This window comes from Ailuropoda melanoleuca, chromosome 13 (genome assembly GCF_002007445.2).
Source record: "Ailuropoda melanoleuca isolate Jingjing chromosome 13, ASM200744v2, whole genome shotgun sequence".
Lineage (NCBI taxonomy): Eukaryota > Metazoa > Chordata > Mammalia > Carnivora > Ursidae > Ailuropoda > Ailuropoda melanoleuca.
In genome coordinates, this window is record NC_048230.1 from 76,458,085 (window position 1) to 76,484,972 (window position 26,888).

The 26,888-nt window shown below is 38.9% G+C and overlaps 1 protein-coding gene across 4 annotated transcripts in view; it reads left to right on the forward strand.

Annotated features, from left to right (window-relative positions):
- MCM8 (minichromosome maintenance 8 homologous recombination repair factor) overlaps positions 1-26,888 on the forward strand; it is a 40,755-nt gene that overhangs the window by 2,135 nt on the left and 11,732 nt on the right. For 3 of the 4 annotated variants that reach the window (XM_034640347.1, XM_011232030.3, XM_034640349.1), the window contains exons 2-13: positions 531-697; positions 1,033-1,116; positions 2,886-2,968; positions 3,372-3,521; positions 5,462-5,565; positions 6,551-6,749; positions 10,419-10,504; positions 18,472-18,623; positions 18,868-19,063; positions 21,958-21,988; positions 22,732-22,872; positions 26,314-26,455. In XM_034640347.1, coding sequence (XP_034496238.1) covers positions 550-697; positions 1,033-1,116; positions 2,886-2,968; positions 3,372-3,521; positions 5,462-5,565; positions 6,551-6,749; positions 10,419-10,504; positions 18,472-18,623; positions 18,868-19,063; positions 21,958-21,988; positions 22,732-22,872; positions 26,314-26,455 — 1,516 coding nt within the window. In that variant the 5' untranslated portion in view covers positions 531-549. The remainder of the gene's footprint in view (positions 1-530; positions 698-1,032; positions 1,117-2,885; positions 2,969-3,371; positions 3,522-5,461; positions 5,566-6,550; positions 6,750-10,418; positions 10,505-18,471; positions 18,624-18,867; positions 19,064-21,957; positions 21,989-22,731; positions 22,873-26,313; positions 26,456-26,888) is intronic. The other variant, XM_034640348.1, reaches the window with a different exon arrangement.

The following is a 26,888-nucleotide window of genomic DNA, read 5'->3' on the forward strand; positions in this document are numbered from 1 at the left end:
TTTATTTATTTATTTCAGAGAGAGAGGGAGGAGACCGGCCGAGGGAGAGGGAGAAGCAGACTCCCCGCTGAGCAGAGAGCCTGAGGCAGGGCTCCATCCCAGGACCCTAAGATCATGACTTGAGCTGAAGACAGATGCTTAACCGACTCATATTAACTATAGAGAACAAACTGATGGTTACTAGAGGGAGGTGGGTGGGGGTATGGGTGAAATAGGTGATGATGGGGATTAAGGAGTGCACTTGTGGTGAGCGCCAAGGTTGTATGGAAGTGTTGAATCACTACGTGGTACATCTGAAACATACTACGCTGCATGTTAACTAACTGGAATTTAAATAAAAACTTAAAAAGAAATGGGAATTAGAAGGGTAACTGCAGAGTGTTTGAGACTGCATCTCATTATTACTGTAGCGTACACTGTTGCAGGCCTATTTGCTAATCTCAAACTAGAATACATTAATTTTCTCTTATTTACTATGTTAATACATTCTTAGCATTATTTTCACTGTAATTTTGATGAATTTTTTTTAGTCTTTGTCTTTTAGAAAATATGAATGGAGATTATAGAGGCAGAGGATTTGGACGAGGAAGATTTCAAAGCTGGAAAAGAGGAAGAGGTGGTGGGAGCTTCACAGGAAAATGGAGAGAGAGAGAACGCAGACCTGACCTGAATAAAACAACGAGAAAACATACTTCTGGTAGGGAAAGTCAAAGATTGTTCAATTTTTTTTTTTCTCCACGAAGGAAACTATGTGTGTCCTACAAAGCGTTTTAACTTAAATTTCAGTCTTACTTGATGTATTCCTTAAAGTAGTATTTAAACATTAAGATCCAAAATTTTTACTGAAACCTCTAACTTAACCTGTAACTACTAATATCATGTCAGCTTCTCATTGCTGGAAGGAGAAGCAAATTGGAAAAAAAAAATGTCTGTTTCTACTGACCTGGTGCTTGCTTCGACCATCATCAGCACATAATACTATTTCTGCTGATCTAGTATTCTGGTTTTTTGTTTTTTGTTTTTTTTTTCCAGAACAAACCCCACAGTCTTTGCTACTACAATCAACATTGGATCAGTTAATACCATATAAAGGCTGGAAACTTTATTTCTCTGAAGGTAGAGTTAAAAGTGCAAAAAGTACCATAAATTCTATTTTCTTACTTTGTCTTCAGTTGTTACATTTCTGTCATTTGGCTTACTGATAGAAACCACCTTCTTTAATTTTAGTTCACCCAAACAATTAAATCATATTTGTTTCAATAATATTTTTAGCTTTTATATCAGGAAAGCAGAAACTACATTAGGTATTTCAAAAAGGGGATTTAATACAAGGAATTGAATATACAGATGGAAGTCTAAAAGAGCAAAGGGGGAACATTGAGGTAAGCCCCCAGGTAATAATACTTCTGGAAGTGGCAACCGTCCTTATGGCTGAGAGTACAAAAGGTAAGAAGTTCCGAGGTTGCCAAGACTTAGGAATTCAAAGGAAGGGCTATTGCTTCAGCCGCTGAGGAGCACCCTACAAAGCTGTGGTTGGACCTCTAAAGGGTACCCTTCACACCTGTGCTCAGACCCACTGCAGTGAATGAAGCTGGTTGTTGCTGGTAACTCTGGTGGGAGGATTTCACGGCTGATGCTCAGAGCTGGAGGCTGGAACTGTAGCTATTTTCTGCAGCTGGAGAGATGCGGAAAAGAATTAGAAACAAAAATAAAATCCTTCTTTCTTGCCACCTTCCAGTCTTTAAAGTGCCTCAAATTGGCAGAACCTAAAGGAAGTCTGGGAAATGCACTGTGCAGATCTCAATCATAGTATCACAAAGTAGAAAAGAGAAGAGTGGGTTTGGAACCGAGAGACCACCAACACAGGTTTGCATAGAAACACACTTAAGGAATCTCCTCTTTTATAATCAAGAACGTCAGCTAATATTATACACCTGTCTTTATAGGTTTGGAGACTAGTCTTTTCCGCATTCTTACAGTTTCTATGTTTATTATAGCATTAGTTATGGGTTGTACATGCATATATATCTGTTACTTTCCCACTAGATTGTGTACTTCTTTAAGGGCAAGGATCTTGCCCCATACCAAGCACTCAGTATTCATTTGGTGAATGAATAAAGTGCTTTACAAATGTTTTCTGTATTGAGAGTCGGTTTTTTTCTACTATACACACAGATGTTTTTCGTAAGTGATGCGTCTTTTGTTGCTTTAGGATGCATTAGCTACCAGCACCTCCAATATGGCCCTAGCAGTTAGCCCAGAGCACTAGAAGTGATCTTTAGACTGGTCCTAAAGATGGAGTTCAGTAGATACTTTAGGTTTAATCATCTGTACTTCCAAACTACTTAACGGTATTATTTCTCTGTGGGAGACCAATTTGAAAATGTTATAGAACTTTAGAGTATAAAGGTTTTAGGGTCAAAGTGAAGTAGTGGTCTGTCTCCCCTGATTTCAGGATGTGGCAATTCGGACTAGTAGAATTTACTTTGGAAAGACTGATTGTCTTTAGTTCCGTTGCTGAATAAGAATGTACTTCATGTGTCTAGCTTTGGCTTTATTATAATTTATTATAATTTTCATTTTTATGTAAGCTATTTGAACTACCAGGTCCTATCAAGTGTCAAAGGTTCATTACAAAGATTCCCAGATATCTGTGCTTTTAGAGAGAGTCACTTTCTATCTGCATTTAAGATTATGCAGACCTGAACTTGTTTTAGAATCTTAACTATTCACTCAGTACTTACTTATATTCTTATGTAAATGTAATCAGGATGTAAAGTAATTGGAAAAAGTCCTCTACCATGTATACAGCATCTCTTTTGTCTCATGAAAAACATGTGTCTACACATGTGATTATTAGTGCTAATGCCATTTTGTTGGATTAGTTTACAGCAGTAGCTCTCCTTTCATTCAGAAGATTCAAGCATTTGAAAATTTTTTCACAAGGCGTATTGATTTGTATGATAAGGTAAGATTCCTCTACAACAAAGCTACTAATCTGCCTTTATGTATTTTCTTGAACAATATATTTTAGGTGCTAGTGATCAGTGGATGTTGCAGCCATACAGCCTTGGTCCAGATCCCAGCTCTGCCACTTGGCTGCAGTGTGGACTTCAGTGTATTACTTATGTTCTCTGTACCTTGGTTTTCTCATGTATCAGTTGGGCATAGTAGTATTAATACCACCAAGGGTTGTTAAGAGGCACAAATAAGTTAATATATTTTAAATACTTGAAGTGATACAAAGCTTACGATACTCATTGTTATCACCATATAAACATATGCTTTTTCAAAGTGTGTAATTGTATGTTTAGTTATGATAGTTGACTCCAAAAAAGCCATCATTGTTTTCATGCCTTAATATTTTATAGGACGAAATAGAAAGAAAGGGAAGTATTGTGGTGGATTTTAAAGAACTGACAGAAGATGATGAAATGGCTGACTTGGTACCAAATCTAGCAAATGAGTTGAGGGATACACCCGAGAAAACCTTGGCTTGCATGGGTCTGGCAGTACATCAGGTAAAGACTTATCTTGTGCAGACTCCATCAGAATTTTAAAGGAAGATTTTACAATAACAGTACCTTCTCTAAAAGATACTTAGTTTTTAACCAACAGACGTTGGCTAGAACTGAAAGGTTGCAGTCCTGTCCTAAAAGATACCATTCATTTTGTATATAACAGCTTATCTAAATATAACATTTATTTTCATTTATTTGAATTAGTTTAGTCTATTGAAGATAATATAGAAATTAAAGAGCTCCTTGGAAACAATCTCATAGGGAAGATAAGACAAGGATCATGTTATCAGTTAGAACTTGGAAAGCAACCTCAGATTTAGGTTCTGTGTCAGGAGGCAAGTCACTTACTCTCCCTGAGTGTCCCCATATATAAACTGAAAATAATAATACGTGCTATGCCTGCCTGAGTTTTTCTCAGGGCCAGTTGACAACATATGTGAAAGTATTTAGGCTGGCAAAGAGATAAATGCTTCAAGGTGAAGAGAGTAAATAAATCTCACAACAGGCATGGATAAAGTACTGGCTGCATTCAGAGATAAAGATAAGACCCTCAGTGATTGGGGAGGAATGGGGAAAGCTCAGAGGAAGACTTTGTAGAGATGGTAGAGTTATGATGGGTCTTAAAGGGGTACTGAGAACTGCACATAGAGCAGAGGAGGTAATGGTAGCCAGGCGCAAGGAATAGTTCATTACAAAGATGTGTATGCTGCTGGTACCGGAGACTGGAAACCTTGGTGTTGTCTCCAGACTCCTCTCACTCATTAGTTCTCTGTATCCAAGTCACTGCATTCTTTCATTGCTATTTCTAAAACATCTCTTAAATCCACCTCTTTTCCACCCTTACTGCATCAGTCTTAAACCTTCATTATGGTACCTAAACTGGTACATGGTAAAACATGATCTGTCTTTGGAAACTGTGGTGACTTTTCTGCAAAGTGAAATTTAAATCCTTTCTGTGGGGGCGCCTGGGTGGCTCAGTCGTTAAGCATCTGCCTTCAGCTCAGGGCGTGATCCCGGCGTTGTGGGATCGAGCCCCATATCGGGCTCCTCCGCCTATGAGCCTGCTTCTTCCTCTCACTCCCCCTGCTTGTGTTCCCTCTCTCATTAGCTGTCTCTATCTCTGTCAAATAAATAAATAAAATCTTTAAAAAAAAAAAATAAATCCTTTCTGTGGTGTTGAAGGCCTTCTGTGATCTGGTTCAACTTCCTCCCCCACTTTCGCTCACTACCATTCAGCTAAGCTGAGCTCTCCCCGGGATTCTTTCAATAGTTTGATCTCTTGCACATGCTGTCCCTTAACCATGGAATGCCCCTTGCATTGCATATCCAGATTGGGGGGCTTGATGCTATTGTCTCTCCATGAAACCTTTCTCACGACCTTTTTTCAAAACTTGCATAGTATTTTGTCTCTAAATCTTTATGGTCTTTTTAACAATTATAGCTCTATATTTGCATCTCATTTTCACTCTTAGATTGTCTGCATACTGCTTTGTGTACAAGAGTTTATTAAATATTCATTTAATGTCAGTGCCAAAGGAGTGGGTATTGAGTATTTCAAAAGACATCTTTATTTTCTCTATCTTAATAAATCACTGAATATAGAGAAGTAGAAAATATGTTTCCACCAGAGCCTGTCCAGCAGGTAATTGCTTTGGGGATTACTGTAAGAACTTTTACTGTTAAGCTTAGTTTGGACAGAAAGTAGGAGACAGGGATGCTGGAGTTTTCCAGTCTACGGACCACAAAATCCCAGGTAAAACAATCCACTATAAAATAAGTAGTCACAATTAAATACCAGAGTTTTAAAGGGCTGTTGAAGTTCTGTTAATATTCTGCTCTGAACTGTTTATACTCATAAACTTAGTATTTTCTGTAAAAGAGTTCTGCTTCAAGAGGATGTTTTGTTTTCCAGCTTTTAAGTAAATACCTGTCCTGTTTAGGTATTAACTAGGGACCTTGAAAGGCATGCAGCTGAATTACAAGCCCAAGAAGGATTGTCTAGGGATGGGGAAACAATGGTAAATGTGCCACACATTCATGCAAGGTGAGGATTTGCTGGTATTAAAGTATTATTTACAATCGGCCATTTAAGACTAAGAATGAGAACCTCATTTTATAAAGTCAAAGAAATCAGTAAAAAGGGTATGAGTTCTTTGCTATCTCATTGGTTGTCACACACAAGTGAACCTCCTGGAATTCTTCAAAGAGTTCATGGCAAAAATAAACTTTTCCTTTCTAAATAAGGTGATTTCCTAACCTTCACGTTTTTGTAAACGTTGATTTTGGGACTTCTCAAGTCCCTGCTATTTAAATTAGTACCCTATGTAATACACTAGGTGGTGTGATTATGTTTTGTTGAAATTACTAGGTTTCTGTTAGACACAGAACAAATGGAATTTTGTTTTTCTTTGACTCATCTTTATTTTAAGATTTTAAATTCTTATCAGAAGAAATGAATAAGATAATCATCAGAGTTTTGTTTTTCTTTTCCAGAATTTATAGAAGACATTGTGTAACAGTTTTTGGTTTTGTTTTTTGAAGATTTTATTTATTTGACAGAGAGACAGCGAGAGAGGGAACACAAGCAGGGGGAGTGGGAGAGGGAGAAGCAGGCTTCCTGCTGAGCAGGGAGCCTGATGCGGGGCTCGATCCCAGGACCCTGGGATCATGACCTGACCCAAAGGCAGACGCTTAACGACGGATCCACCCAGGCGCCCCCATTGTGTAACAGTTCTTGAAAAAGAAGTTAGAAACTGAAAAGTCACTTTTTTTTGTTGCTAAATTTTTTGTCGGCATTATGTTTTTCCTTTTTTCTTTTAGAGAACAGCCTAATGAAATAAGAAAAGAGAAGGTTTAGCATTTTTTAAATCTTTAAGAATGGTTTAATTGTTGTGAAATTTCTGAACTATAAGGATAATATGGTTGGAGAACTCCAGCTGCTCCTAAAAGAAAGTTGTGAAAATACAGATAATGTCCACTGTTGGTTGATTTGTAAATTCATAGATAAATATTCTTGTTTTTGTTTCTAGGGTCTATAACTATGAGCCGTTGACACAGCTCAAGAATGTCCGGGCAAATTACTATGGAAAATACATCGCTCTGAGAGGGACGGTGGTTCGTGTCAGTAATATAAAGCCTCTTTGCACCAAGATGGCTTTTCTTTGTGCTGCATGTGGAGAAGTTCAAGGTTTTTCTCTTCCAGATGGAAAATATAATCTTCCCACAAAGGTAATATGTTCTTTAACTAAATTATTTATCTTGGCAAAGAAGGCAAATCAGTTTACAGAAAACACATCCCAGTGTTTCTGAACACAGAGCTTATTTTTATTTTTAATTTCAGTTTTTAAATTATGAAATACTTCAGGGTATAGAAAATAAAGAAATAAAACATTTCTGTAATCACCACCCAGAATTTACATTTTACCAGTTCCAGATATATTTTTAAAGATATAAAGCATCACTGATGTGATTAGTGTCTCTTTTGTACTCCCTTGCTTGTATCATTCCCAGAGATAATCATTATCCTGAAGTTAATGTGTACTCTTTTTATTCATATTTTTATATTTTGCTTAATAGGTATACACATCAAGTTTTCTTTCCTTTATTCTGCTGTTTGAAAGTGACGTGTTTCTTTTTTATGAACTTTGTTTAGACTATAGATCTTAAAGCCATAGAAAAGTGGAGAGAATATTTGTATACCCACCATGAGTTGACAAATATTAATATTTTGTGATTTTAGGTTAATTTTTTAAAGATGACATATTAAGTGTTAGAGTTAAGGTTGAAGTCTCTTTGTTGCCCTCCCCGTTTCCACTCACTTTTTTCCTTCCTCAGAGGCAGCCACTCTTCTGAAATTGGCAGGTAGTCTTCCAATCTTCATTCTCATACCTGACTATATGTGTAGGGTTTGTTTTGTTGCGTGTTTTTACAGAAATGGTGTACTGAATGTAACATTCTGCCAGTTTTTTTTTTTTCACTTGGTTATCTTGGACTTTATCTATCTTAATATGTATCTAAGTCTTTCATCTTTACTATTCTGGAGTATTCCATTGAATGAATAGCCACTATTTATCCATTTTCCTAGTGGACATTTGTGTTGTTTGCAGTGTTTTACAGTTATATGATGCAGAGAACATTCTTACACGTGTCTCCTTAGCAGAGGAATTTCTCAGTTGTGCGATATACTTATTATTAACTATTAGATGTTGCCAAATGACTTTCCGGAGTGTTGGTTCCAGCTTACACCTCTGTTGGTAGTGTTAAACAATTACCATTTCCCTGTATTCTCATTAACACTTGGTATTGTTAGACTTTTTAATATTTTGCCAGTCTGATTGGTATAAATGGTATTTATACTAATTTCTTTTATAGTTGAACATCTTTTCACATCTTTATTGGCCATTCAGTTTCCTTTATTGAATTTTCTGTTTAAATCTTATTTTTCGGGGGCGCCTGGGTGGCTCAGTCGTTAAGCATCTGCTTTAGGCTCAGGGCGTGATCCCAGCATTCTGGGATCGAGCCCCATATCAGGCTCCTCCGCTGGGAGCCTGCTTCTTCCTCTCCGACTCCCCCTGCTTGTGTTCCCTCTCTCACTGGCTGTTTCTCTCTCTGTCAAATAAATACATAAAATCTTTAAAAAAAAAAATAATAAAATAAATCTTATTTTTCTGTTTATACTATAGGAGTTCTTTATGAATTCTAGATACTAATGGTGGATTGTATATATTACAGATATCTTCTCTCAGTATTTGCTTTATCATTTAACTTTGTGGTATATTTTTTATTCTGTAGTTTTATATTTCGACATGGTTAAATTGATCAGGTTTTTTTTCTTATGACTTTTATGTTCATGCCCTGCTTTATTAAAAACCCTTCTTCACTTGAGCATTATAAACATATCTCTTACATTTTCTTTTAATACTTTTAAGTTTCATTTTTATATTTAGATTTTTGTCCATCAGGAATTTAATCTTAGGAATAGCATAAAGCTAAGAATCTAATTTTGTTCTTTTAAGTGAAAAGCCAGTTGTCACCATTTATTTGTTAATTAAGCCCTTTATTCCTCTATGGTGCACTGTCCTGTAGACATGGGAGTCCATTTCATTTCACTGGTCCTGTACCAGCTCTATACAATCCTGTTTACATTGATCTTCTTACAACTTTTCAGAAGGCAGGGAGACTTACCGTATCTATTCTTCTTTTCCAGAGTTGCCTTTACCATCCTTGGACTTCAATAGAGTTTACATTTATTACATTTTTACACAAATTGAAATTTGTAAGGTTTCCTTCTCTTACAGGAAGGACAGGGTGTGTGAGATTCAGCTATTGGTTCTGAATAATCAGTAGTTTTGGTAAATGAGTGTCATCTACGATTTGTCTGGGCTTAAGGTTCAGGCTCTGCCTTTAGTTCAGAGGCCAGAATTTTTTTTTTTAAGCTTTTTATTTATTTGACAGCGAGAGACAGTGAGAGAGGGAACACAAGCAGGGGAGAGTTGGAGAGGGAGAAGCAGGCTCCTCACTGAGCAGGGAGCCTGATGTGGGGCTCAATCCCAGGACGTTGGGATGGTGACCTGAGCCAAAGGCAGACGCTTAACAAATGAGCCACCCAGGCACCCCCAGAGGCCAGAATTTCAAACCTGACTTACTGGATATTTTCTGTAAACTGTATTTGGTCAAGGTATTTCCATGCCCTCCCCCAATGTAGTGGGTAGTAGTGCTGACTGGTAAGATGAGTGCTGGTGTGAAGAGGTTCTGCATGTGTCTGAACTTCCATGAATGGAAGTGACCAGAAAGATGGCTGTTCAGGAGATAGTGTTTCAGTCACTATTACTGTATCACAAATCACTCTAAAACTTAGTGGCTCAAAATAACAACAGTCATTTAATTATTTCTCATGGTTTCTGTTAGTCTGAAGTTCAGAAGAACTGCTTGGCTGGGTAGTTCTGCATCTAGGTCTCTTACGGAGTTGTGGTCAAATGGCAGATAGAGCCGAACAGCAAGAGGCCAGGGTGGCCGGGGGGCTGGCTGGGCGTCTCTCCACCATGTGTCTCTCTGGGCTGGTTTTGGCTTCTTGTACACAGTATGGCAGCTCAGGATACTCATTCTGCTCACATGGCTGCTGATAGCTTCAAGAAATAGGTCTAGCTCTCAGGAAAAAATGGCTTTGCCTCTTTTGAGCTAGCCTCAGAAATCAGGTGGCATCCCTTCTGTTGGTTACAAAGTGAGTCATAAGCCTGTCCAGATCCCAGGAGAGGGAAATTAGATTCCATTGCTTGATGGGGGAGTGGGAGGATTCTAGAAAGGCTCATGGGGAGATGCTGTTGCAACCATATTTGGAAAATACAGTCGGCCACAATCTCTGAATTTATAAGTGTGTCTTGAGGCCCAAATAGCAAACAAGTGACTTTTAAAAACTTGAACACAACTCACTTGCATGTTGAGGATTGTCTTTGTGGTAAATAAATATTATACAAACAGTGCAAAAGGAAGTGAGATAGAGCTGGGGATTAAAGGAGACCTAGGAAGACTTTGGAAGAGGGGACGTTTGGGGCTGGATATGTGGGACTAGATGCGAGAGGGCATTCAAGGATCAGGAGACTGTGCACGAAGGAAAGAACGTGGGCTTATTGTGAGAGACTTGTGAGGAGCCTTATACACCCACAGCTGAAAGAATAAGAGCAGTAATCAAGAGGGACCAGCTGAAAAAGTGCCTCAAAAGCTTGTAATACAGAATTGATGGAGATGGAAATAGAAAGTCATTAAGCTCGTAGTGCATTATACTGTAACACCATTCTGAGACCAACTTAAAACAATATTAAAGGAAACATTTTAACTTGCATTTTCCTGAGATGTGATTGTAGTTTATCAAAATCTGGATATGAATTAATCTTGTTGCAGTGTCCTGTGCCCACATGTCGAGGGAGGTCATTCACTGCTCTCCGTAGCTCTCCTCTCACGGTTACCATGGACTGGCAGTCAATCAAGTAAGCAATCAGACTATAAATAAAACACAGGTTTTAGATCTCTCATACTGCCAAGTAAATCTATAGTATTCCTGTATTATACTATAAGCCTTGTCTGTAGACAGAGGTAAAGTATATAATAAAAGATTTATTTGATTAAGAATTTATGTGTTAAATGATAATTGTCTTTATTTGAAATTTGTTCTGTATCAGATTCCAGAAAGCATTTTAAGTACAAGTATCGTGTCCTTTTGCTACCAAGGAATAGTTCATTTTATTTCTCACTTATCTGATTCATTAAACTGGATGTAGACCAACAAAGCTGTATGATTTTCTTTCCATGAGCTGTGAGAGAAATGTTGTTTAAAAGTTTTAAAGAATCGCTTAGAAATGGGCATGTTTCATGTTCTATCTGTGAGGCATTTTACTATAGGTTTCCTTTTTTTAAAGCTGTTTTTTGCAGGTCATATGGTTTTTAGTGTGTGTATATTTTTTTTTTAAGATTTTATTTACTTGAGAGAGAGAGAGAAGAGAGAACAGAGGGAGGTGGAGAAGCAGACTCCCTGCTGAGCAGGGAGCCTAACGAGGGGCTCGATCCCAGGAGCCACCCAGGTGCCCCATGTGTGTATTTTTAACCCAACAATTTATCTATTTTATCTGGCTGTAGTCCCATAACTCATCCCTGAATATAAAATAATGGGTAGTTTTGAAGTCACAGTGCTACCCAAGAAACCTGGCTAAAACAGGTGATGGTCTTAAAAAAACTAAGAACCTAGAGAAAAAGTGAGGTGGATTGCTACCAAGTTCTGTCCTAGCTTCACCTCTTTCTGTTCCAACATATATAATAATTGTACACTATGCTGAGATCTTCACAAACTCTCCATTTATAAAAAGAAGTGTTTGAGACTTTTTTTTACATTTTATTTTTAAAAACTTTAATTCCAGCATGGATAACAGTGTTTTATTAGTTTCAGATGTACAATATAGTGATTGCTCAGTGCTCATCACAGTAAGTGTACTCTTAATCCCCTTCACCTGTTTCACCCATCTCCCACCCACATCCCCTCTGGGAATCAACTGTTTGTTCTCTGTAGTTAAGAGTCTGGTTCTTGGTTTGTTTCTTTTTTTTTTTTTCCTTTGTTCATTTGTTTTGTTTCTTAAATTCCACATATGAGTGAAATCATGGTATTAGTCTTTCTCTGATAGGCTTATCTCACTTCATATTATACTGTATAGCTCCATCCATGTTGTTGCAGATGGCAAGATTTCATTCTTTTTTAGGGCTGTGTTTAAGACTCTTGAGCATGATTTTGTGCCCTTGTACTTCACAGTGTTGTACAAAGAACCTCTGTAGGACTTTCACCACTGAAGAAGGTGATGAGGGCCTCAGAGGAGCTGTATGGTTCACAATAGGATAGGTGCACAGAAGGTCCAGAGTAATTCATTTATTTGAACAAAATTCTTTGCTTTCTGGTAAAAATAGCAGACAAGAAAATAGGCTTAAATATTTTAATTGGATTTGAATGATGGTCTCTTGATATCAGGAGATTAAACTTAGAAAGGGAGGCCATTTAGGGGTGCCTGGGTGGCGCAGTCAGTTAAACGTCTGACTCTTGGTTTCGGCTCAGGCCATGATTTCAGGGTCATGAGAACGAGCCCCGGGTAAGGCTCCACACTCAGCAGGGAGTGTGCTTGAGATTCTCTCTCCTCCTCTCCCTTGGCCCATTCCCACCCTCTAAAATGATAAATCTTTAAAAAAAAAAAAAAAAGGAGGCCATTTAAATCCTTTTCTTGAATCTTTAAGTCAGTTTTTTTTTTAAAGATTTTATTTGAGAGAGAGAGAGCACGATGAAGGGCAGAGGGAGAAGCAGGGTCTACGAGATCATGACCTAAGCTGAAGGCAGATAGCCCAACCGACTGACCCACGCAGGCACCCCTTTTCTTGAATCTTTAAAAGTAAGGTATTACTAAAGTTCATTTTGATTGAGTTATAGTAAAACTTTGTTAGTATAATATTAGCTTACATTATTTTATTCTACCAATGTGTAGATATATAAGATGGCTATCTGCCCTAGGTGAAAGGCCGTCCTGCCATTTAGAGTAAATTCAATTTCATTTTTTTCTGAGGCTTAGTTTGGAATGGCCATAAAGAATTAAATTATTGTTTCTCAGCTAGTGCACTGAAATACTTGAATGCATCAAGGTGAAAGCCTTATGTGTTATCAAAGGCTTTGCAGTTGAAGCAGTCCCAGTTCTAGAGGTTTACCTGATGAAAATAGTCAAACAATATGTGAAGAAATAACTTGCTGAAAGTATGTTTTCACAGTGTGTGTATGTGTGTGTTTTTTAATGGGGAACAGCCTAAACATCTGAAGAAAATATTGTAAATAGGATGGTACAATGGATTATTGTGTAGCCATTAAATATGATGTTGTAGGAGAATAGTTTGAAATGACATAAAACGTGTAGTGTTTTTAGTGATAAAACTGACAAACACAAAAGCATGTTGAGAATGTGCTCTCTCGGAAGTGAGATTGGAGTAATTGTTATTTTTTTCTTTCTGTTTATCCATTTTAATAAGAAAAGTCTAAGTATCTGATTTTTAAAAGCAAGGCATCCTTAGCGTGTTGTGTCCTTCTGAGACTTCTCATTGCAGTCTGCCAGTGTGTGAGTGTGCATAGAAGTGGAGGTGGAGGAATGGTGGTGGTGAAGGAGGAGCAGGGTTGGAAGTGCAGGTTAGGTGTGGATACCTGGCTGTGACCTCAGAGGATTTGGGAGGATAATCCAGGTGTATAATGAATGTATTCCAAAATTATTATTTTAACATTCAGTGATTTTTACTTACATTCATTATTTAAAGAAGTTTTAAAGATCTCCAGGGAAGATGGCAGAGTAGGAGGAGCCTAAGCTCACTTGGTCCCACTCTACAACTAGGTGACACCCACATCAGTGTAATTAACCCCAAAAGCAACCTGAAGACTGGCAGAACAGACTCTCCACAGCTAAATATAGAGAAGAGGCCACATCCAAGAGAGTAGGAAGGGTGGAGATGTGGTTGGGAGCCAAACGGATTCACGGGACTGTGGGTGGGAGGGACTCAGAAGCAGTTGTAGGGAGGGGAGAGAAGCAGACCTCTGCAGCAGGCACCCCAGGCACAAGGAAACTGCCTGGGGAAAGCAAATACCCATAATCTTTGGCTTTGAAAACCAGAGGGCCCTAAATTTGTGAGTTCTTAGAATCAGCTGGGCTTAACACCTGAGAGTTTAAAAACCAGTGGCTCAGCTCTGGGAAAGCTGGCTGGTGAGAGGAAACAGAGTCCCTGCCCTTAAAGAGACAGAACAACAAACAGCCCTGCTGAGATACAGCATAGAAATAGCAGTTTAAAAAATACCTGGGGTATACAGGAGGGAGATTCGTTTACTAATCTCAGAGTATATACTGGGGGGTAGGGATCTTTGGGAGACTTCTCCAAGAACAAAAGAGCTTGTGGGTGCTATCTCCCCTCCCCTGACCTCCAGCCTAGATACAGGGACTCCTGTGGGCACTAGGACAATGCAACACTCTCCACCTTCCACCTAACTTACTAATGGCACACCCCACCCCTGTACTTTTCTGTGGACTCAGCCCCTCCAAGCAGGGCAGGAGTTTTCCCAGTGGCTGCAGTTCCCCTCATGAAGCCAGCTAACGTGGACCTTGCTGGCACTGTGCACATCACCCCTGCGTTCTCCTGCAGGAGTCCATCCAAAGTGGCGCCACAGTGTGGCAGTGAGCAAGCAGCCCTGATGGGCCAGCAGCACTCCAAAGTGACTCCTGCCCCGGGGAGAGGGGAAGATAACCACTTACACCAGTCCAGCTGTGGCCCTAGCAGTGGGCTGAGGACAGACATCTGGTCTGACTGTAGGCCCTGTGCACTAGTAGAAGCTTCTCGGGATAATACGGGGAGAGTGCCCGGCAGTTTGGTGCTCCAGCAGCTCTTGCAAACACCTGGCCCAACTCAACGCAAGCCTAGGGAGGCCCAGACTGGCCCATTAACAACACAGGGACCAAACCCTGCCCACAACAGGCAAAGAGAACCATTATAGACTACTGGACTGAAGACAAAATGTGTCTCAGCCACAATAATAGGGCACACGCAACACACACAGGAGACACCCCTGAAGTGCCAAGTTCTTAAGAACAGGAGACATTGCACTGCAGGGCATTACAGGACCTCTTCTTCATAAAGCTACTACTTTCAAGAGCAGAAGACATAGCTGACTTTGCTAATGCAGAAACAGACACAGAGAGTTAGTCAAAATGAGGAGGCAGAGGAATATGTCCCAAGTGACAAAACAGGACAAAATCACAGTAAGAGACCTAAATGAAATGGAGATAAATAATATGCCTGATAGAAAGTTTAAAGTAACGGTCATAGAGATACCTATTGGACTTGAGAAAAGGGTGGAGGACCTCCCCGAGACGTCTCCTCAACAAAGAGAAAACATTAAAAAAAAGCCAATCAGAGATGAAGAACTCAATAACCGAAATTAAAAGTACACTAGAGGGAATAAGTAGTAGACTAGAAGAATAGGTCAGAGATCTGAAGGACAGAGTAATGAAAAGCAAGCAGAACAGGAGAGAGAAAAAATTTAAAAAAAAAAAATAGACTTAGGGAACTCAGTAATACCATCAAGCATAGTAACATTTACTTATAGGGCTCCCAGAAGAAGAGAGAGCAAGGGGGCAGAAAATTTACTTGAAGAAATGGTAACTGAAGACTTACCAAATCTGGGGAAGGAAACAGAAATCCAGATATAGGAACCACAGAGGGCACTCAACAAAATCAACTCAAGGAGGTTCACACCAAGACCCATAGTAATTAAAATGGTAAAAAAAAAAAAAAAAAAAAAAAAAAAAAAAAAAAAAAATTTTAAAAAAAGGGGGAAAAAAAAAAAAAAAAAAAAAAAAAAAAAAGATAGAGAATTTTAAAAGCAGTGAGAGAAAAGAAAACATACATACAAAGGAAACCCCATAAGGCTAAATCAGCTGATTGTTCAGAAACTTTCCAGATATCTTTTGAAGCCACAATTCATCTCACTGCAATTGTGAAATAAGTTTGAGAATTAAAAATCATTGGCAGCAGCCTGTGTCCATTGATAGATGAATGGATAAAAAAGATGTGGTGTCTGTGTGTGTGTGTATTTATATATAAATATAATGGAATGTTAGCCTTAAAAATGAATGCGATTTTGCCATTTGCAACAACATAGAAGATCTAGAGAGTATGATGCTAAGTGAAATAACCCAGTCAGAGGAAGACAAATACCATATGATTTTACTCATGTGGAATTTAAGAAATAAAACAAATGATCAAAGAGAAAAAGAGAGAAACCAAAAAACAGACTCTTAACTGTGGGAAACAGATGGTTACTCAGAGGGGAGGTGAATGGAGGGGGTGAAATAGGGGTTCATTGTGATAAACACTGAGTAATGTGTAGAATTGTTGCATCACTGTATTGTATACCTGAAACTAATATAACTGTATGTTATCTGTCCTAGAATTAAAATTTTTTTTAAAAGCATGGAAGAGATCCCAAATGCCAGCCTGGTAACTTGGGTTTTCAAAGCCATGATTGGTTTAAAGCCTTGGTTCCCATGATATGCCAACAAAAATCCTATTGGCCCAGAAGATTTTATGAAGTCACTGTAGAAGCCATCTGGATGGCTCTGTGGAGTGAGAAAATATATGTGCCACTGGCTTCATCAGATGGGCTCCAGGTGGCTATCCCCAGGTGTTGGGGAGCCAAACTGTGCTTGGAGGGAGAGATATCAATTTTGTTGGTAAAAAGATGGATGAGAGGCTCTAAGCCCCTGACCTCATGCTATATAACTGCTATATAGTTAAATCGGAATATGAGTGTGGCAAAAAAAAAAAAAAAAAGTTTTAAGGTAATGCATGTAAATGTTTTTTAAAAATCAGTGTAGTATGCCACAGCTCCCACAACTTCTTGTTGTCTTATACATAATTTTAGATAGCATCCTTTCATGTCTTCTCTCTCTTTACCCAACCACTCTCTGTGAACGAAGGACATTAGAGATGATGCACTTGCTTTTTTAGTTCCCCCCCTTCTACTGCTAGACTTCTTTCAGCTATGATGTTAATTTTACATTACCAAGGTTTACTTCTTTTCCAGTCATAACTGTCTTCCTTGTTTAATTTATAGGTCATATCTAACAAAAACAAGAGCATTTGTATTTTTATGATCATCTTTGTTTAACAAACAAGGAAGGTGTCAAATGCCAAGAAAAGGAAATGTAATTTATGTCACTGTGTTGTTTTGTTTTCTGTCCCTTAAAAAAAATGATCCAAGTGTCAAAATCAAAATGAATTCTCTTCTCTTCTACTCCCTTGAATTCTCCCCTATTTTAATGTGCTTCATATTTGGACTGTACCTTTGTTGTTTAGCGCTTTTCCTGCTTTTTGAAATCTTTTTGTCGATGGTGTTCTGAAGTAGTGAGAGTACATCTAAATGTGTCTTCATCCTGTTTGAGTTGTCTTGGACTCTAGAATATCTGTTTTCTGGCTTTGAGCTTCCTATCAGATACGTCCACTGGACTGTTCATCTGTCTTTTAACCTTTTTTTCACCCTTTGCTTTCTCTCTGCCATTTTCTAGAGTTCTTTGGTTTTTTGTTTCCCTCCTATAATTATTTGATTTTTATATACATATTTTTAATTTTCCTGATATTGCATTTGTTTTCCCATAGTTCCCTTTTTATAGCCACTTACTCTTATTTTATGATGGTAAGATTTTCTCAAAAACTCTTAGGCAGCTTTTTGTTTGTTTCTAATGCTCTTTTCTTTCCTGAATTATTGCCATTTCATCCTGAAATATCTGATGAACAATGAGAAATTATTTGGACTAGGTAGGATAGATTTCTTTTGCTGTATTATAAGTAGGAGTTTTTCCTCATGAGGCCTGCTCCCCTGGATAAGAAGGTAGGGGTTTTGACTGTCAAATTTTGCTGTATGAATATGGTTTTGAATTGGAGTTGGGCTCCTCAGATGCCAGAATGAGGAGGCTTTATTTTGAAGCTCTGATACCCTCGTTAGATGCTGTAGCTCCCCTCACAGAGCGGATGGATCCATTTCTCTAATAGTGCTCTGGTTTTTGTTAAAAAGTAAAGCCTGGTTTGCTGGAATGCCCTCATTCTTCGCCTACCTGCCTATCATCCAGAATTCTGAATAGCTGTTCTGTGACTTGTCTTTCGGTTGATTATCCTATTTCCTTTTAGCCATCCACTGAAAGGGGGAAAAGTTTTACCTGTGTAAGAAACAAGGAATTCCCTACTCTCCATTCCTGCCAGCTCCAACCTAGAAGGCTGTTAAAGGGCTCTGCTGAGAATATTCGCTCCCACTTCTCTTAGATCCTTGTAACTTTTTCCTGTGTGTATTTTGGATGTTATTTTGTTTTATTCATCAATACTTTCCCACTTGCTGTTTTCTAAAATTTCAAGAGCTCCTGTTTATCGGTAACACCTCTGCATACTCTAAAACTTCTCTTTACTTATTTAGTGACTACCATTTTGGTGGACATTTTGGAGAGTGGGTAGGCAAGCGTATATGCTCATCCTGCCACTCTTTTTTTTTTTTCTTTTTAAGATTTTATTTATTTATTTGAGAGAGAGAGCACAAGTAGGCAAAGTGCAGGGAGAAGCAGGCTCTCTGCTGAGCAGGGAGCCTGACACAGGGCTCAATCCCAGGACTCTGGGATCATGACCTGAGCTGAAGGCAGACGCTTAATGCACTGAGCCACCCAGGTGCCCCCATCCTGCCATTTTTAAAAGAAAACTGCTGAAGTAATATTAGATACGCCATTGAACTTTTTTTTTTTTTTTAACTAATCTGCCCTTTATCTAGCTCAGTACCTTGTGGGTCCTGAATAGCTGACATGTTGAAGAAATTACTTAGTCAGTATATATACTGACTGAAAATTGTTTAACTTTTTAGAATCCAGGAGCTGATGTCTGATGATCAGCGAGAAGCAGGTCGGATTCCACGAACGATAGAGTGTGAACTTGTTCACGATCTTGTGGATAGCTGTGTCCCAGGAGACACAGTGACTATTACTGGAGTTGTCAAAGTCTCAAATGCTGAAGAAGGTATTGTATAACTCTTTTCTCATTTTGATTGTTCCTCAATAATTTGTCAGCATTCATCTTTTTTCAAGGTACTTTTGAATCTCTACTAAGACAGGGAATTCCTTGTTTCTTACATAGGTGAAACTTTTCTTTAAAATAAAGGTTTATCTGTAGCTTATTGTGTCTTTCTTTTCCATGCCATTAGAATCTTTGTAGAGAAAAATGAAAATACCAATTATTGTATTTCATACTTTGAAATTTACAGGTTCTCGAAATAAGAACGACAAATGCATGTTCCTTTTGTACATTGAAGCAAATTCTGTTAGTAATAGCAAAGGACAGAAAACAAAGACTTCGGAGGATGGGTGTAAGCATGGAGCATTGATGGAGTTCTCACTTAAAGACCTTTATGCCATCCAAGAGATTCAAGCTGAAGAAAACCTGTTTAAACTCATTGTCAAGTATGTATGAGGTTATCTGAAGTTTTATTATGTATATGCGTGATAGGGGTGCTGTTGGCTACAAGTAACAAAAAACTAGTCAAAATGGTTCCAAATTACAGTTCACAGGTCAAATCCAGCTAACTGCCCACTTTTATGTGGCCCATAAGCTAAGAATGATTTTTACATTTTTTTAATGGCTGAAAAAAAAGACTATTTCATGACACACAGAATTATATAAAATTCAAATTTCACTTCCTGTAAATAAACTTACTGGAACACAGCCGTAATCATTCATTTATGTAGTGCCTGGCTGCTTTCCAGCTGCAGGGGTAGAACTGAGTAGTTGCAACAGAGAATGGCTCACAGATATTTACTGTCTGTATCTCTATGGAAAGTTTGTTGATCTCTAGTTTAATCCATAAAGAAAATGTACTATCTCACGCTAGAAGTTGGTTACTTAGCAGAAGAGTGATGGGATTGTGAATTCCAGTCATTTCAATTAGTTGTATGTGGGCGGTTGTTTGTTTACTTGTAAAAAGCAAGAAGAAGATTGACATAGAAGTCACTTACATTCAGTAAGTATTTTGTAATATTTTATTTCCATGTTATCGCCACGCAGTAGAGAAGAGGCAAAGTAGAGGCAATTTTTGCTTAAGTGTTTAAGAGCTTTTTTTTTTTTTTAATTTTTTTTTAACGTTACATAAATCTAAGTTAGAATCCCACTTCAAGCACTTTACTTCCAGCGTGGTTGGAAGCATGTTATCTATTACCTCCTTCATTTTTCTCATCTTAAAAGAAATCCTGTCTCAGAAGGTTGTTCTAAGGATTACATGAAATTTTATAACGTATTTAACATAATTAACACAGCATGCTGTTATTTTAAAACCTTTTAAACAATTTCTTGGATAATTTTGAAGAAATAGAGGAAAACAAGAGAGACTGAAAAATAGATGTATGTAAGAGTAGTAAAGAACTGAAGTTTTGAAATGCGTTGTGAACACTTAGAACACTTAACCCTGTTGTTTTCTCCTTACTTTAGGCTTAGGACACTAAGAGAATTGGACTCTCTGCCTTTAATATGTTAGCCAACTGAGAAAAGTATGGAGTTCCTCAGGGGGTCTTTGTCCTTAAACCCTCAGAGACTTCCTCTGAATAGCCATCCAGACCCACCCTGGGAGAAGGTTTGGTGCTCTGAGCTAGAGTGGGGGTGTGATCTGTGGATCAGGGACAGTGTGATGAATGGGCTGTGAGCAGGTAGGGAGGAGCCACCTGGTTGAAGATCAAAACACCTCCTTGATTGGTTCCTTTTACCCATTTTGAAAAGAATGAACCATTGTAGGGTCCTTCTGCCGTGCTAGAAAGGTTTTCTTCCCACAGGTTGCTTTTACCCTTTAGTTCTATATTTGTGATTTCAGCATTAAAACTAGAATTTTTCATGGCCATCCATTTGTTAATCTTGCAGGGGGTGGCATATTAGGCAGAGTGCCTGGTTTTGTAAATAAAATTTTATTGGAACACAGCACCATCCATTCATCTACATAATTGCTTTCGCACAAGTTGAGTAGTTGTGACCCAGACAGTAAAACTGAAAAGATTTACGTTCGGGCCTTTTAAGAAAAAGTTTGTCCACCTTTGCTAGATTAACAAGTGGAGGACCATGAAAGGATAATGGAGAAGACAGTGGAAGGTTATGTTTTAGTTTAGGTTTCTTCAGAAGCAACGATTTGGGTAAGCATTTATTTTTGAGGTGATCCCCAGAAATACTGGTTAGGGAATGGGGGAGTGAGAAGGGATGGTAGTCAGTGTATGGTCCCTTAAAGAAGAGGTTACTACAAGCATCTGGGGCTTAATCCTCTTGAGGCCTCTGGTATACCAGACTGTGTAGAACTAGCCTCACTATTTTCCCATCCAAAGGCCTAAATTTGGAACTAGTCCTGCGAATATTATATAACCCCGTACTTTCAGCCTGCCCGGCCTGCCTATTGCTGATGCTTCTGCCGCCAGAGAAAGCCCTTCAGCAGACAGGTGCAGGTGCGTGGTCAGAAGCCAGCAGTGATTATGTGGGAGCACACTTAACAGTGGTACCAAGGGGATGTGGCAGGACAGCATCTTCTGTGTTTACATGTATTAAAAGGGATAATGATTTACATTGGTTACATCTCTTCCACCTGGCTTTTTTTGCTTGATCCTTGTTTTTACAACTGATAAATGTAAATATATTCACTTGTATTCATATATGGTCTTATTCTGATCCTTTGAATTGAGCTGAAGAAATGATATTTTATCTCATCTTAAAATATTATTTACTCAGTTCACCTGTTACACCCTTTCCAGTGATTTGGCTACACAACGATATGTGTTCATGTAATATACAATATTGTTCTGTATCCTAAAGTAGAAGACCATGATTACGAGGTATTTTAAAGGCTGGTGATAGATCCACAGTATATTTAGTTACTTTAAAATGCTTTGCGAAGGGGCACCTGGGTAGCTCAATCGGTTAAGCGTCCGATTGGATTTTGTCTCAGGTCATAATCTTAGGTCCTGAGATCAAGCCCACGTTGGGTGTGGAGCCTGCTTAAGATTCCCTCTCCCTCTTTTCTGCCCCTCCCTGCCCCTGCTCTCGCTTGCTCTCTCTCTCTCAAAAAAATAAATAAAATGCTTTGCAAGTATTCCATCTCCCTTACATAGGCACAATTTTTAAAGCATTCTTTCCTTTATGAATTAACCAAGAATTTTGAGAAACTTACTGTTAGAATAAAATGTCTTGAGTTTGAGGGATGTAAATTTTATGTTTGTCTTTTTCTTTTTTTTGATGCTAAATAAAGCAAGTTAAGCAAGTTGTAAAGTAGATCTTCTAATGGATTAATGAAGCATAAATAAGAACTTATAAGTTGTCTTCTGTTTTTCAGCTCACTTTGTCCTGTCATTTTTGGTCATGAAGTAAGTACTTCATCTTTTTTTTTTTTTAAAGATTTTATTTATTTATTTGACAGAGATAGAGACAGCGAGTGAGAGAGGGAACACAAGCAGGGGGAGTGGGAGAGAGAAAAGCAGGCTCATAGCAGAGGAGCCTGATGTGGGGCTTGATCCCATAACGCCAGGATCACGCCCTGAGCCGAAGGCAGACGCTTAACCGCTGTGCCACCCAGGCACCCCAAGTACTTCATCTTTATCCAAAAATATATAAAGTTGGCAAAAAATAGCTAATTTTTGTTAGCCAGTTATTAGTATTTTAATATGTCATCATTCTCCATAAATGAATGATGTGAAAGGCAAACTACAGCTCCTTTTGTGAACAAGCTGCTTACTAATTTGAGCTAATAGGAATAAGGTACCTTTAAAGTGACCTTGGACACTAAGTGTTAAAGCGGAAGCTACCAAGTGTTTCCCAGTTTTGTGGGGTAGATGTATGCCTTCCAAGGTAGGTCTTTACTCAGTGACTTTAAAAATACTTCTTTGATTTTATGTGCTTCCTAGTTTTTGCTTTTTAATCATTTACATTATGGAAGTTTATATTTTAAGTTAATTTTCTTAGGGTAAAGAACTAAAGTTCAATCATACTTTTAAAAAAATTCTCAAGTAAATATAAACATAGAAGGAGAAGCATCCCTTTTTCGCTCGTCATCTTTATGTCTTTCTCAGTTTTGAGGTTTTTCTCCCCCCCCCCTTCTTTCACATTTGAGCTTGTTAAAGCAGGTTTGGCATTAGCACTCTTTGGAGGAAGCCAAAAATATGCAGATGACAAAAACAGAATTCCGATTCGAGGAGATCCACATGTCCTTGTTGTTGGAGATCCAGGCCTGGGAAAGAGTCAGATGCTACAGGTAGGAAATCATTCATCTAGTATTTGATGTATTCCTGATGAAACGTATGACTGATTCACAAGTGAATTTTCTCAAAGCGTGTAGTATTTGTGTTCCAGAGGATATAGTTGGTCTGGTGGTAAAAGTGAATTGGGGTTTGTATGAGTAATGTGTCACTTCTGTCTGGCCATCTTTCACATAGCGCCAGTTTCTATTACACAGGCTGTGCAGACATGGTGGTCTGTTGAGATGTCAGCTATTGTGAAACCCCCTCTTTTTTTGGTATCAGCTTTGCTAGTCTTTTTTGTTGTGACTTCACCCATGAACAGAACAATTGGAGAAGGTAAAAAGCAGGGAAGCAGGCTCATGCATTCTTTCTTCACACGACTCCATAAACACTGTGCTGAGCTTTAGGAACAGTCTGATGAAGGTGAGAGATCTGTCTGTATGCACCTCCACTGCTTCTCTCGGAGTTTAAAGCAAGGCACCTTCTGTGACCAACTTCTTGTTGGTGCCCAAGGAGATTCTGCCTCTGCCAGAGGCAGTCAGAGCCTAGTGGTTCTCCCTGCCAGGGCTTATGATGGCCCTAGAAGGTTCTGCTTGTGGGAGTACTTGTTGTTGCCTTGGAGTGACACCTGATAAGTCAGCCGTAATGTCCCTTCTGAGAATGCCCATTCCTTACCACCACCACCACCCCCAGTGTAGAAAAATTTAACCAGACCGGGGGTCTCTTTGGAAGTTGCTGTCCTGTGGCTACTGAATCTTTGTTCAGGGGTTGGAACTCTGGCCACGTATCCCAGTCATCTTTGGAACTCTTTGCAAATCCTGGGGCCTGCCCTAGTCCAACTGAATTAAAAGCCTCTGGATTAGGGTTCCAGTGTCTGTGTGTGTGGATAACCTTCCACAGGTGATTGTGCTGTGCCGCCAGGATTGAGAACCGCTTTGACCTCATCAATGCATTATAAACCCACTGTCCCTCATGTCAGAGTCATTATTCATTCCCTAGGCTTCATTGTTAAACCAGTCATCATTTTAATTCCTAATCTGACATTTCATCTGTGTTTCCATGTTCCTTTGGACCAACAGGGCCTACTTTTTTCTTTTTTTCTTTTTTTTTAATTCTATTCTGAGCCCTTGCTATAAGCCTGACAGCTGAGGCACAGAGCACCCAGTTGTAGGGGAAACAGTTGATGATAAAAATGAAAACAGAATACCTAGCCAGACTGCACATGTAAAAGGTACATGTGGGGACCTGAATTGTTACAGCTTTCTTTTCTTTTATATCGTATATGTGTGTGAGTTTTGAATTAGTGTACTATAGGTAGAAGCCTGGTTTAACCTTCACATTATCTATATTTAACTTTCTGATTATCTATACAAGTAAATCTTACAATTTATACATTTTGCTTATGGTATATAAAACTTCCATTTTCCTCTTACTCCTTTTTTTTTTTTTAAAGATTTATTTATTTAGGGGTGCCTGGGTGGCTCAGTCAGTTAAGTATCTGCCTTCGGCTCAGGTCATGATCTTGGTCTGGAGATCAAGCCTCACATCGGGTCCCTGTTCAGCAGGGAGTCTGCTTCTCCTTCTCCCTCTGCCCCCCCCCCCGCTCATGCTTTCTCTCACTCACTCTCTCAAATAAATAAATGAGATAAAAAGTTTATTTATTTGAGAGAGGAGAGTGCACCAGTACACCTGCTAGCACAGGGAGGAGGGTTTGAGGGAGAGGGAGAAAGAGAATCCCAAGCAGACTCCCCTCCAAGTGCAGAGCCTGACGTGGGTTGCAGTCCCATGACCCCTGAGATCATGACCCAAGCCAGAATCAAGAGTCAGACACTCAACCGACTGAGCCACACAGAAACCCCTCTCTTACTCTTTTTTAATTTAAGAAATAAATCTTGGGGGCGCCTGGGTGGCACAGCGTTAAGCATCTGCCTTCGGCTTAGGGCGTGATCCTGGCGTTATGGGATCGAGCCCCACATCAGGCTCCTCCGCTGAGCCTGCTTCTTCCTCTCCCACTCCCCCTGCTTGTGTTCCCTCTCTCGCTGGCTGTCTCTATCTCTGTCAAATAAACAAAATCTTTAAAAAAAAAAAAGAAAGAAATCTTGGCAGATAATGGTATTATCTGTATTATTCAGTACATTTAATGGTACTGAAAAAATTTAATACCAAGAAATGACATTGGCAATTTTTCGTGTTTTTTAGACCTGGAATGATGCCATTTAATTTAATTCTAAAATAGAAACTGTAATATTAGTGGAAATTAAATGTTGTAAACAGTGGAGTGTATTGTATATAAGTCTTCGAGCCCTGCTAAACCAGAATTTTTAAAAATTAGGCTAACACGAACAGTTATGAATTGTTACATTTTTAATCCTGTTTTCCTCTGATCATTTTATTGTAAGCCATCATCCTCCTCCTAGGCATATAAGGAATTACAAATAACAAAAATAATGATAGCTACTGTTTATAAGCTTGACACCATGGGGTCACTTGGGTTGGGCACTGTGCATGTCCAGCGTGCATTATCAGCATAGCAGCGTGAGAACTGTCTCCTGTGGTTGTGCAGTGCACAGCATACACAATGGTCTTGCATTGGGCATTTTGTGTGCCAGGTGCCAGATTAAGTGCTTTACATACGTGATCTCACTCCTCAGGGATGTAGGTGATAAAACATAAGGCCTCACCTCAGGTGATGCTCAGAGAGATCTGAGAGTAGCGTAGCCAGTGCATGGTAAAGCCAAGATTTAAACAGGTCTGCCTGATTCTGGAGGTCCATGCTTTTAATTCTTGCGCTATTTAACCACTTTTCTGACCTGCCATAGCTTGTTTACTCACAAGGTAAGTATTATTGAGCCATTTTATTGCCTGCTGTATAAAGAAGCATTGAAGCCTTTGAAATTAAAATTGGCCCTCATGTTTTTTCTGTTTAAACTTGAAAATGAAGCATAAAGTGAAACTGTGTAGTGTTCACATGACCACAGACATCAGAGGCAGGCTGCCTGGGTTTAAATGAATCCTCACTTCACACCTTCATAGCAGTGTGAATTACTCTCTGCAGGCCTTGGTTTTCTATGTCACAAAATGGGGATGTATTAATATCTTCTTATCAACTGTGGTAGTAAAGATTGTACAGTAAAGCTATTAGAAGAATACTTGGCATATAGCTGACATTTGTGAGCAGTCACTATTAGCTATTTTTTCCCTTTTATTTTGTCTGATTCTTTTTTAAAATTTTTTAAAGATTTATTTATTTGAGAGGGGGAGAGCACGTGGTGGGTGAGAGCCAAAGGGAGATGGAGAGAGAATCCCGAGCAGACTCCATGCCCAACGCCCAGCCTGACACAGGGCTCAGTCTCACGACCCTGAGATCACAACCTGAGCCGAAACCAATTTTCCAGCGCTCAACTGCACCACCCAGACACCCTTGGCTGATTGTTTTAAACCTTTCGTTTCCTTAGGCAGTATGCAACGTTGCTCCGCGTGGTGTGTATGTTTGTGGTAATACCACAACCACTTCCGGTTTGACTGTAACTCTTTCAAAAGATAGTTCCTCTGGAGATTTTGCTTTGGAAGCTGGTGCTCTTGTACTTGGTGATCAAGGTAAGAAACTAAACTCTCCATGTTTACAACATTTAACTTCCCTAATATTACACCTTCTATTTTTAAATTGAGCCAAGGGTTTTAAATGCATTATTCCAGGTCTAAATAATTAGTAATTCTGGAGCTTTGGGTTTTTTTTTTTAAGCCTTTTCCTTTCCAATTAATTTCTTTACATTCTGTTCAAGAGGCATTAGTGAGTGGAGAACGAGTGCCAGAAAAAATAACTGGAAATACAGTTAAACTGCAGAATTGAAACTGGTACTTACTGTCACTCATTTTCAGAATCTTGCAATAGACACAATTACATATAAAAATCAATCATGTCAAATAGGTATAGATTGCTTCTTTCACTTCCCCATTTCATAACCACGATCACATTTGTGATCATTTGTTTAAAGACTGTTTTAAAACTTTACATTAAGTGGGGGGATTT